The 12,902-nt window shown below is 42.9% G+C and overlaps 1 protein-coding gene across 8 annotated transcripts in view; it reads left to right on the top strand.

The window, feature by feature from the left end:
• GRB10 (growth factor receptor bound protein 10) overlaps window positions 1-12,902 on the top strand; it is a 148,561-nt gene that overhangs the window by 51,187 nt on the left and 84,472 nt on the right. For all 8 annotated transcript variants that reach the window (XM_068671086.1, XM_068671079.1, XM_068671083.1 and 5 more), the window contains one exon: window positions 10,116-10,209. Coding sequence is in view for 7 of the 8 variants with exons in the window: in XM_068671079.1 (XP_068527180.1) it covers window positions 10,116-10,209 (94 nt within the window). In the remaining variant the exon portion in view is untranslated. The remainder of the gene's footprint in view (window positions 1-10,115; window positions 10,210-12,902) is intronic.

Below are 12,902 nucleotides of genomic sequence, written 5' to 3'. Positions count from 1 at the left end.
GTCTAACAAAGCATCACTCACTGTAGAAGATTCTTTGGGAAAATTGTTTCGATCGGTAGTGTGAAAGATATTGTAATTTCACTTTCTTAAAACTCTGAAGGTGAAATGAGATTCAAAGATAATGAAGAAATGCAGCAGTGTATGCACGTCGCTTTGTAAGTTACGAAATACCTTTTTCTGAAGGCTTGCAAAGTGACCTATTACTGCAATATAAGCACTACAAAAGAACTATGCTATTTTTTTTGAAGTACCCGTGTAGTGTAGATTATTTCTTACAGTCTGTAATTTTATTTGCATAAATTACATTACTGAACTGCTCTCAGAGTGTGGAACCCTGCCATCTGGTTAGCAGGAGAGTGCAATGGTCTGTCCCAACATGAGATCTGATGCTGGATAGTTAATCATGAAAAGACATGGTTGTTGTGGTTTAGGGATGTCTGTGGATTTTATTTTTTTAATAGGTTATGGGGCTATCAACTGATCTGATACATACACATACCTGTATGTATCTCTACCCCCTTACTGAGGTGCTTAAATACCTTCTTTTTATAAGACTTACCGAGATGTGTAGAGTTAGTTCTGCATCTAATTGAAGGCAAGCCACCTGAACTCTAAACATCCTTGTCAGAAGCGGGCAGTTAGCTCAGGGGTGGATCGCACCCTGTAGCAGATAAACGGTTCTTTATCTGTGCAAAAAGGTCAATATCATTGGGATCAGATGTGCGATTGGATGGGCCAGCCATTTCTAGGCCTAGTTAATTACTTATCTAGTGCCAAGGATCACTCTTCAGGGAAAGAAGGGAGGGATATGAAACACACCCTAAATTGCAGCAATTGAGCAAATTGGTTGGAAAGGAGGGAAATAAAGGCCATGCCAGTGGTAGCTGAAGGAAGTAAGAATAGCAGAGTAGTCTTGTATGTCAAGTTCTTCAGTGTGGCATTGATGGAAATTCATCAAGTTTGAAAATTGAAGAACCAAAGGATAATTTCATTAGCACTCTAAGCGTTACTCTGTTAGCTGGTGTCTGGTGAACTTAAATGGTCTCTGTGAGCCTGGTGGCACTTCCCTCCATGGGAGGTTTATTGTTTTATCAGCTCTGTCAAGGGCCGTGGAGAATTGTCTTCACCTATTGTCTTCACCTACCCTAAGGGCCCTTTCAAACCTTCAGTTGACACCTGAGCCATCAGAAAGACAAAAAGGAGCAGTACTATTGCCTTTAAGAAAACAGACCCAAATTCAGATAGCATAAATTCCTTTGTTTTGTGCTTTGTGCTGCTGCCATTCCTTTGTCCGAGTTTCAGTGCTCTTGGGTTTTCAGGGATGCATAGCTATGAGGGAGCATGCACTTAAACATGATTTAGGTTATCTGGCTGTAGCTGCTGCTTCCCAGAGTGTAAAGATTTAAATGCCTGTCCTTAAAGAGCCTGTGCTTATATGAAAACAGTGGTTCCTAGGACCTAAGTAGAATCTTCCCTTCCTTTTTCTCCTCCCTCCTCCCCTCCCCTGGCCCGAGACACAGAAATGCGTTTCCCTGCCGCCAAATCTCAGGGTCCACCAGGTCATCTTTTCAAGCGTCGAGCCTCCCAAGGTTAATGCAGGGCATCGTCAGCCGGAGCTGGGACAGACTGTCCGAGGCTGTTCGCAGAACATTTCCCTTCCACTTTGTGCGAGGGTGCTTTCCAAACCTGGCTCCCACAGGCAGTATTCTTAGAAGCAGCTGGCTAGCAGCACTGCTCTAATCAGAGCTCTGGTGTACTCGATGCCAAGTGGAACAGGCAAGCTACCTTGTGTCTCACAGGTCTGATGAGCATGGGGAGGGCAGCAGGTTGAAAGTGGTCAAATACCACATGCCTTCTTTCTGCGTCCTACAAATTACTCTAAAAGAATACGTGAAGGTTTTTTTTTCTCCTTAAAGTTTTCAAAATTATTATTATTTTTTTTAAGAGACTTTCTCAGAGTGGACAGGTATGTTAGCAGGTGTGTGACAAGCTGAAAGTTTCCGTAGCACCATCTTTTCATCTTTCTGATGAGGAAAATGATGACCATGTGCTGAAAAGCGCTGACCACTTTTGATGCACTTCAGAAACTTGGGCAAAGCATAGGAAGCTAGCCTGTTCAAGAACCCTTGCTAGGGGGAAAGGTTGCAGACAGCAACACTTATGTGTGTAACACACTTCTGTCTTAAATAGCAGCAGTTCGGTAGTGGAGTGATGCTGAACTCACTGAAATGCCTCTTTAAAAACAAGAGGAATATGACATCTTACTGTAGTTGATTTTATATTTTGAGTAACAAAACTCCACTGATGTAATTTCTATGGGTAAACACAATTCTCTTATAGCAAATAGCTCTTTCAGGAATTGTTGGTGGGGTCAATATTGACAAAGAGCTTGGAACATGCAGTAAAATAGGGTTTCAGTAGCTTTGTCAGTGGCAGTCCCTTGCCAGTAAGAGTGGCTTGCTTTGGAGGCCAGACTAACTTGCAGATAAGTACAAGCTAAAGATTCATTATCAGGACCTACAGACACTGATCGAAAAAACATATTTTCCATATAAGCATGTAATTTTCCACTGTGAAGATCTCAAACCATTGCCATTTCCTAATATAAACTTCATTTATTCGGTGGTAGAAATGGAAAGGAACTGAGTGTATATTAAAAAAAGAAGCAAAAAGACAACAGAAGGTAAATGCTTCATTTTTGTGAGCGCTTTTCTAGCTACAGACAGCTCTAAGAAGTGATTGCTTTCACTGACAATCTTGCGCATTTCTTTCATTTCTATATTTCAAGACTTTATTTTAGCTGTAAACTATGTAAACTGTCTCTAACAGCCAGAGTGGTTTTAGACTCATTAAAAATAGAACAAAGCTTTTAGCATTTCCAAGCCTGTCAGTTGGATTCACTTCTTGCTAGCTGATTAAAAGACAGCAACCATGATGCACTGTATTTCTTTTACCATAATAAATGACACCCTGGTCCAAAGAGTGCTCACTGGAATATGCTATCCATTTTCTCTGTGCAGAGAACCAGGAGACAGCTAAATTATTGCAGAAGCGGTTAGTTTGTACTAAAAGAGAACTGTTCTAATGAGAGAAACTTAATTTGATGCAGCTTTGCCAAATTATAGGTGCAACGCTGTTGCAAACCCTGGATAACACCAGTTTTGCCAAGACCAGCCTGTAGAAGCAGAGCCTGCAAAGCCTAGCACGTACGCATGCTGCACAAGTGCCTTGCTGAAGCTGTCAGCAGTGTGTCAGTAGTGTGCTAACTCCAGCCTTACTGGAGAAAAGTCTTTTATGAATAAACTGCGACTGCCAAATGCTGTTGGGAGGTTGCTAATCGTGGTCCAGCTTGTGCCACAGCAGATTCTTTTTTTCTGGGGGACTGAAGAGCCAATTTTCCTGAAAAACAGTATCTTTTGGTGTGAAACAATACTGCTCTGGTAGCAGTTGCAGTGCAGGTAATGGCAAGACTCGTAACTGGTGCTACTCCTTAAAATAAATCTGAAACACCTTCAGAAAATAACTTTCTGGCTCAGCTCTACCAGTATGTTGTATAACTGTATCAGCTCGTGTATTAAAGAAAGCTTTTTTATTTTCTTATCGTAGAAGAAACGCTTCACTGATGTGGGGCATGCACACTATGGGTTTAGGTGCTGACAGGCTCCAAAGCCCCAGGTTTTGCTGACTTGAAGGACTTTCTGGGCAGTGGGTTATTAAAACCCAGAAGGGGGTCGGGAGAGAAGTTCTTCCAAGGACAGATTGGCAAGCCTTCCTGCCTTCCCGTGTATCATGGGATGTAATATAATTCCTCTGATCACAACTTCATTTAACAAATTCCCTGCCGCTGCAGAGACACAGACCATGGACGCAGGTCTGTCTGTCTCTCGTTTTCTTTCTTTCCTGTCTAATTCCTGGTGTGAGGCGTTTCTCGTAGCTTTTGCACTTGTGTACGACAAGCTGTGAAGTCTGGTGAGGCTGCACGAACGCGCGAGCAGCAGTAGCTCTGTGCACGCTGTCAGCTTCTTGCATGCTTTCCGTGATTTGCAGCGGCTACGCATGGAGGTGCCACGGTGTGTCAGGTGGAGCCCAGCAAGGAACGTGCCGCTAGCTTTGCTACTGGGATCATCCAAAACCAGGCTTCTGCGTTGCTCGTCCTCTAGGGTTATCGCTGTCAGTCTTCAGAGAGGTTTTGTAAAGTCAGGAGAATGCCAGCAGTTAGTGGTTTTGCTACTTCAGGAGAGAGCCTGACTTCTGACAGAGCTAAGTGGCTTTATTTTAAGCCCTTGTTTGTACAAGCTCTCTTAGCAATGGGAATGTTAAAATTTTAGGTTCACAGTTACTCTGTTGGCTCACTGAGCCTTTCGCTTGGCTCTTACCTAGCCAAATGACTATAGTTAAGAGACAGGAAACCTACTTACAGCTCTTTAATTATGTAATATGTGGGTTGTCTGTGCTTTAAAGTTTTTTTTTGCCTGGTGTGCAAAGCTTTTTCATTTTTTTCTTTATTTCTGTTGCATGTTAAGCACTGACCCAGAGAAGATGTGATCGGAGCTCTAGGAAGAGACAGCAGACAATATGCTTGAGTAAACTCAAATCGCTTGCAAAGCGGTGACTTTGGACAAACCCGAGAGCAGCCTTGCTGTTCCCTCAGAGCTGTACTTGTGACAAATTTCCTCAAGCTCTGGAGTGTCAGTGGTAAGGCAGGCTGAAAATACGTTGTACCAAACAGCTATCTGCCTGGGGACTGCGCTGCTGTGTTTAGCTGTGAAGAAGCCCGGTGACTTGCAGCTTTTAAGAAAGGAGCATCATGTGCATTACCAGCTAATCTCAGCTGTGGGGTCTGGGTTAGAGCTTTGTGGGGTTAGGACTGGCTCTGTCAGGTGGATTTCTTACTGTATTTGTGTGCATGCTTGCCTTCAGAGGGCTGAGTAAAACCGAGTGACAGAACAGAAACTCTGTTTGTGGCTGCAGACTGTATTTGACTCTGTACTCCCCTCTGTACATCTAATGCTTTATGTAGAGCTGCAACACCATGACATAAAAAAAGAAGCATACCTTAGAAAAAGTGCAAAGCTACTTCACTTTCATGGAAATAGAGTTTTATGTGGGAAGTGAAGAATTACCTGAAGCGGTCCTCAGAAGAAATGCTGCTTTATCTGTTTATTGCCTACTGAAACTACAGAAGCGTGTTATGAATGGCAGTAGTGGGACAGATAAAGAAATGTTCATCTGCCTTTGTGTCCTTTGGCTAAGAGGAACAAGTTGCAGATATGAAGAAAGTGTAATTTCTCCAAGTCTCCCCTTCCTGCTTCTGGGCTTCCTGAGCCAGGAGCTGGGTCCGTGCTTTAGCAGCCCTTGGTAGACTCTTCTTGAGTGAATTTTAATAATTGCTTTTGCTTGAAAACTTCACAGTAGTTTCCTCTGTCTGTGCTAGCAGAAGTTAATTCTGCTTTGCACAAGTTGCCTGAACAGAGTAAAGCTAAGGTGGCTCAAGTAATGACCTGGCTAATCTTCTGTTTACGCTCAGCTAGTTTCAAAACATCTACTTTGGTGTGATAAAGTCGCATCGCCAGGTAGGCAGCGAGCTACTGTGGCTGTAGGAGTGCTTGTGTGCAAACTGAGCCCTATCTGTGTTGACAGTCTCTTGAACCGCGCTGGGACCCGTCAGCATGTCTGACTTGACTTTGTTGTGCTGGACGGTGTACAAACATCAGAAGTATGTCATGATCTTAATTTGTCGCTGTGGGATTGCTGGCATGGGCATGCGTGACTCTTGCTCAATTGAACCTTTTGTTCAGGGGCATGGCTGTGTGGGTTTGCAGACAGCTACAGTAAATCCAAAACCGGGGACTGTCGTCTTGGTGGTCTGGACATCCACGGTCTGGATGTAGTCCCAGGAGCTTCCGAGAAGCTGTGTTACCGCTGGTGTAGCCTTCCTTAATCTCTTGAACTTCCAGCTACTGCTTAAGTTAAAAAAAAAAAAAAAAAAAAAAAGTCTTCAGGAAAGGGGGATTTCCAGACTTCTAGAGAAAGCTACTCTATCTCAGCTAAATTCAGGTCCCTTCTTTTTTTTTTTTTTTGCAAAGAAGGGGGAGAAGGGAAGTGTGGATGATACTTCATTATTTGTACTTTTGGGTCTACTTCCTCCTATCTAAGCCCTGTTTACCAGTAAAATTAGCCTGCATGATGAGATAGCCTTTACTGGAGGAACCAGGATGAGAGGAGCAGCAATGTGCTGGTCAGCCAAAAAACGTCTCGTACTGATAAATGCTATCCCAAGCAAACACGGAGCTAAGCTGCAGGCAGGAATGGTATCACTCGGAGCCAAGGCAGCGATTAGAGAGCACTTATGCAGGCAGCAGTTACTGTAGTATACAGTTGACCTGTTCTCTGATTTAAATACCAGATTTAGTGTTTTCTTTGATAACTGAAACACTTATCATGCTAGCTTAAATTGCAGCAAACATTATGTCAAAGTTGAAGGAGTGTACCTTGAAAGGCTTGGTTATAGATTGAAGAATTAATCCAGATTGTCTGGGTTACTGATACACAGAGATAATGCTCTCTATGAATGGACTTTGCCTCTTGGTATGATGCAGCCATGGAGCGTTTTGCATCAGAAAATATAGGCTTGCAAAAGGACACTGAAATCTAACCTGTAATGCCAGTGTGTTTGGCTATATAAAATGCTAACTGCTTGAAGAGACTCTATAAAAATAAACCCTGCTTCAGATCGTTCTAACACTCTTGCTAGTCACTTGATTAAATCATCCTTGGTTACAGATGCTGACTGATAGAGAAAATAGTACATGCAAACAACTTAGTGAGGGCTAATGCCTCAACAGGCTTCTAAAAATACTGTAATAGCTGGATGGTACAGTAAGCTAAGTAACGTGCTTTGATTTCATATTGAGTGTGTTTATTGGAAGAGAAGAGGGACCTGGGGATTAAACCGTGGAGAAAACACATGACTTATTGGGAGCCCTGTTTCAGCAAGGGGCACGGTGATGGGCCAAAGCAGGTGCCCACTTTGCTGAGGGCCTCAGCCCCGACCTTGTGCCTGACAATAAGGCCGAGCCGGGGCTGTGCCATGGCAGCTTGGCACGGAGCAATTATATAACTTTTTTTTTTTTTTTTCCTTTTTTCCCTTTAACCTTGTTCCTGTGTCTATCTGATTGCTGCTGCAGCTGGCGAGGCGCCATTGTTTGTCTTTGAACAACTGGCATAAATAGATTCTGGAGGGTCATGTGAAACTACCGTGAGCTCTTTAACATCGTGCCGTGCTTACCTTTCCTCGGCTGCCCGCATTGCTGCAGCAGGTGTGGTTTTGTTTATGCAGGCCGGCCGCTGTACTTTAGCAACGGGGCTGTGCTGGCCCTTAGCGCCCCGAGGAAACCTTTTGCTCCACGCTTGGCTCGAGTTGCAGGCAGGCTCTGCAGAGGTGAGCAGAGCTTTGCACCTCCTCAGACAGGCAGGGGCATCGCATCCCAGGTTTAGCAACTGGAACTGCTGCCTCTGGAAAGGTTGCTGCAGGATATGGTGATGCTGGCTCGAGCGTTGTGAATAAGGCCTGTGCTTGTCACTTCTTGTGGTGCAGCTCTAAGGGGTACCCAAGGGTGCTCAACTGCATCAGCATCTGCGGGGTTTTAATGACCTGACAAACATATGAGATGTTGAGTTTCACAGGGAAAGTGCACGAAGAAAAACTGTGTTGAGAGGATGTTCTGCTTTATTCTTAGTGCCTGGGATGTCCAGCTCTCAGCCTTTGTACCAGGTGTGAAATACCTGAGGAGCAGTCAGCTTCAGCTTTGAGTTTTGACTGAAACTTTTCCTAGATAAGTTTTTCTTCCCCACTATTGACCTTGGAGCCTTTGAAAGTATTACTTTAAACTTCTGGGGGTACAGGCTCCTTTGGTATGTGATTTCTGCTTCCTGCAGTTACCATGTCATAATGTAAGTCCCAGCTTTTTTGTCTGAAACTTAAAATTGAGATATTCTGGTCCAGGTCAGTGCTGACTGTGTGGTAGCCCAGAGAAAATGAGAGGTGTGAAAGGGAGCGCTAAAGGGAGGAGGTAGCCAACACAGAGTCAGAAGGCTTAGTGGTCTCCATTGTATCTGGCATAGGTAGACAAATATCATGTGTATCTTACCATATTACTACCTGGACAAGCTGGAAATGTGGGCCCATGTGAACCTAATGAGGTTCAGCAAGTCCAAGAGCAAACTTCTGCACCTGTGTCAGGGCAATCCCAGACATGAGCACAGACGGGGAGAAGAGCTCATTGGGAGCAGCCCTGCAGAGAAGGACTTGGGGATTCTGGTGGACAAAAAGCTCGACATGAGCCAGAAGTGAGTGCTTGCAGCCCAGAAGGCCAACTGTGTCCTGAGCTACATCAACAGAGGGATGGCCAGCAGGGCGGGTGAGGTGGTTGTCCCCCTCTCCTCTGCCCTTGTGAGGCCCCAACTGGAGTGCTGCGTATAGGTCTGGGGCCCCCAGCACAAGAAAGATGTGGGGCTGTTAGAGTGGGTCCAGAGGAGGGCCATGAGGATGATCAGAGGGCTGGAGCACCTCTCATGCGAAGAAAAGCTGAGAGAGCTGGGGATATTGAGTCTGGAGAAGGATCAAGGGTAACCTTATTGCAGCTTTTCAATACTTAAAGGGGGCTTATAAAAAAGATACAGAGCAACTTTTTGCTCAGGCAGATAGTGACGTGACAAGGAGTAATGGATTTAAACTAAAAGAGGGTAGATTTAGGTTAGATACAAGGTAAAAGTTCTTTACTCTGAGGGTGGTGAGACACTGGCACAGGTTACCCAGAGAAGCTGTGGATGCCCCATCCCTGGAGGTGCCTAAGGCCAGGTTGGATGGGGCTTTGGGTCTGGTGGGAGATGTTCCTGCCTATGGCAAGGGGTTGAAACTGGGTGGTCTTTAAGGTTGCTTCCAATCCAAGCCATTCTATGATACATTTATTTGTAAAAACCTCCTATAGTCATGCCACCTTTGGCAGTTCTTGTCTTGGGAGTGCCTGTGGGCTCCTGAACTGGTACAATTTTAAGCATTAGCTTATATTCCGTAAGCTGGAAAAGTTGTGCTTCACTCACAGTTGCACGTAGTTGAAGTCCTATTTGCTGAGTCCACATCATTGGTCTGCCATAATTGTCATTTGCCGTGAAGGTGGTTCCTTTGCTTTGATAGACATGCTATTACGTATTTACATGCTATTTATGTATTTATTTCACACTTTGGGCACAGTAGGAAAGTGTATGAAGTCGTGTATATCACTGTAGCATAGTCTGTTATGCAGCCAACTTCATGTGCTTGCTTCTGTTTGTCCATACCTGCCCTTAATTGGCATATGCAGAGGTATACCAACTTTGTAAGCCTGTGTACTAGCTCTAAATTTCCTTCTCATATTCATATTTCTGAAACTTGGTGTGACTTATCTTGCTTTTCTTATTTACTTTTTTTTTGTTTATATTTCAATTTTCTTGCTTTCTCCTAGCCTTCTCTTCTGGCAAGATCTGTGAGAAACCATGGTATTTTAGACTTAGCCAAATTCAGTGTGTGTTAAAACTTCTTGAAACCTGATCTTGTGAGAGTTCTAGTATGAAAAAAATTCAGGTTGGCATCCAGAACCATGGATGTTTAGATAAACTGAACTTCTGGTTCCTCTTGAGGTTTGGTAGTTCACTACTGAATCCGTTTCAGTCCAGTTAATTAGTTACAAACCCCTAAGCCACAGCCTTGGAATTAAAGAAAACAAAGCCCCAAGCTTCCACATAATTTGATTCAAGAAGAAACTTTTGTTGAACTAGGAAATGCATTTATATTACTATTTCCCAGTTTGAAACGTAAAATTGACATCCATCCAGATCAGCCAGCAACATAGTCATTTATTCTGGATTCACGCTGCCTGTATTAATGTGGCCGTCTAGCGTCCCCCGATACGCACAAATCTTATTTTTTTCCTTCCCATTCTCCAACATTGGTTTCTCCTTTTAGAGGTATGGCAGAGATTTTTCTCCTGTCAATATTTTTGGCTCTCCACATCGTAGCTTACAGGGAGTACAGAGTGCCTGTTTTTGACGAGATTTTTCTGCTCTTCTCTTCTCAGGACAATGTAGATCAGACTTCGGCTCATGGTCGGCGGGATCTGGTGGAACCAGGTTTCCAAGAACCATCTAATCGCATCTCCCTAAATCACCAAGGTAAGAAATAATGGGTACAAATCCAGTCTCCTTGGGGGAAAGCCGGAGTGCTGTGGATGCAGAGGTAGTTTTTCCTCCATGTTGCAGTTTGTCATTCTTGTTAAAAAAAATTACTAAACCAAAAGTTATGGATGGTTGGAGTAGGAAAGCTGAAGATGTAGTTTGTTGGTTTTTTGTTTTGTTTTGTTTTGTTTTGTTTTTATCACAACTATCCTGTGAGCTGTGGATGAAGATGGCTGAGAACCTGTGGTGAACCTGAAGTCTTGTAGCCCAAATTAGGACTGTCAGCCTGGGCAGAAGGAATATCCTCCTCTTTTTAGGGGACGAAGAGTGGAGTCCTGAAATTTAATTCAACGTTTGCAATGTTAACATTACACTTCAGAAACTTTCACCAGCTGTAAAAATGGTTCAGGGCTTTGGCTCAGCTCTTTACTCCTGCAACAAAAGAATGTTTACTTGCTTTGCATGATGGAAATCACCTCATGCAGGGGCAAGGCAGTCTTGAACTAGATGTTGTAAAGCTGATGCCTTGAGATGTGCAAATCCTGGGGCAGATTTACATGGGTGACTTCTGAAGCTTTCTTTGAATGTCCCCCATTCATCAGGGAACATATTTGCTGTGGTTTAAGTTCATTGGATGAAGTGAGAGTAGTTGTGGCTGCTGCTTATGCAGTCTGAATAGGTATTGAAAAGATAGGGAGTATTCCATTTTGATGGCTGAGTGGTAACTTTGAAGCCTAACATCTTCCTAACAGGTCAATACTTCATTTTCAAGTCCTTCTTTTCCCCTAGCAATGTTACAGCACTGAAAGAATCCATATGGGGTCACCTGGTGTGTGGCTCTGCCTCACTACGTTGAGGCTGCGGATGTGTCTAGGCAAAATGGTCCAAACTAATTTTCAAAGCAGGTATCTTTACAAAGAATGCTTTTCGTAGGGGTGTTGTCAGTTAAAGGCCTGTTTCTACAGTAGGACTCAATTAATGTTTTTCCCTGTAGTTTCTGAAGTAGAGTTCACCTTTGCAGCCACAGGCTGTGTTGATATTTTTGTTAGCCGACTGACAGCAATCAAATCCAGTATTTCTCAAATCTTACTGATTTTATTGCTGAAGTAGGTATCTAGCACATTTTTAATCTTCCCTGCCCCTGTGACTATAAAATGCTGTTATGTAAGTGGCACAGGCTAAGAAAAGAAATCTGCACGTCCAGTGGTGGCCTCTAATGCTGCATTTGGCTGTAGCGCTTCATGTTTTCCCAGTGCTGAAGGGAAACAAAATGTTTTACAGCAATGATAGCTATTCTTTCAATATCTTTTTGAAAATGGAAGTGTAATGTTATGGCATGTCCCATTTGTTTGTTCAGTCCAAGTACAAGCTTCTACCTTGTTTTACAGTCTATGAAATACACGTTCTCGTCCAATAACTTGGGAGTACAGCTATTTTAACAGCTGCCCCATAGTCCAGTAACCCATTAATGAATAGTACATAGGAAAATGTAACGTGAAGAACTTCAGAGGGATTTGTGACATGGTGTGAACTAGTTCCAATGCAGCGATATTAGACTAGATTATTAAAGTGGGGTTTTATGTTCTGTGACAGGTTTTTTTTTTTTTAATTCCTACAATAAATTGTGTTATCCATTAATTTCTGTTAAAACGTTGCTGACACTGGTTTAGATGAAAAACGGAAGAGTAAAGCTGCATCCAAAAGTAACTTGCAGCATTTTGATAAGTTTATCTATGCTTTATGATACATGTGGATTACGCTGATGATAAAGATATTTGCAACAGACTGTGGCCAGTTTTGCTTCCAGTTATATACAATATTACTTGCTGAGCTCAGCTGATACTGACTAGTGGATCTAAAGCTTTTATTCCTGCATTTCGCAACAGTTTTAAGGAAAGCCAATAGGCCTGCAACAAAGCAGGTTTAATGCATACTTAACTTGAGCAGAAATTCTGGAATGATTACAACTGACTAAAATATCTGATGTGTTAGGTACTCCTGCCCCCCCCAGCCTTTTTCCCTTTGGTGTGTTGTGTCTGAACTACTGCAGCTGAACTTTGAGCAACCATACTTGTTATGTTTTTTTTTTTGGTGTTTTTTTTTTTTGTGTGTATACACTTCCAGTTCATACCTGACCACCTTGCTCAGTGAGCACAGCAGATTTGCCAGTTTCTGTTGAACATTAACCTACAGCTCTTTGCTTTTCTCTCAGAAAGCTTTAGTACAAGCACTTACAATTCTGAACCAGACCCTGCTTTCCACGGCCTACAAAAATGGTGATTAGCTTCCTTTGAGGTATCTCAATCTCTTCAACACAAACTGGAAAAAGAGCATGCAAGTGGAGACTGAGATATCCCTGCCAACTGTCCCCATGTGAATAAGCTCTTTCTTGAGAAGGGTATTTCAAGTACACGTTTCCTGCTGAGTCACTCTTTTACACGAGCAGTTGCTGTATAACTATTCAGCTTTTTATTTTAAAAGAATATCGTGTAATGATTTGGGAGCAGAGAATACTTCTTGTAAAGCAAGGAGTCTTAAAATATGCAGGTTTCATATAAAACAAATGTAGGAGATGTTGAGTGCAAATGGAATAGTATTTTCTCCTATGAATAGGTTAATAACTGCTTTTGTGTAGATATGCTAATAACACACGTTAACAATAAGTATTTATATATATATATAAGCCATTA

The sequence above is a fragment of the Anas acuta genome, chromosome 2, assembly GCF_963932015.1.
Source record: "Anas acuta chromosome 2, bAnaAcu1.1, whole genome shotgun sequence".
Taxonomy (NCBI): domain Eukaryota; kingdom Metazoa; phylum Chordata; class Aves; order Anseriformes; family Anatidae; genus Anas; species Anas acuta.
The sequence above is the reverse complement of the archived record's forward strand: the minus strand, read 5'-3'. Positions and strand labels throughout refer to the sequence as shown.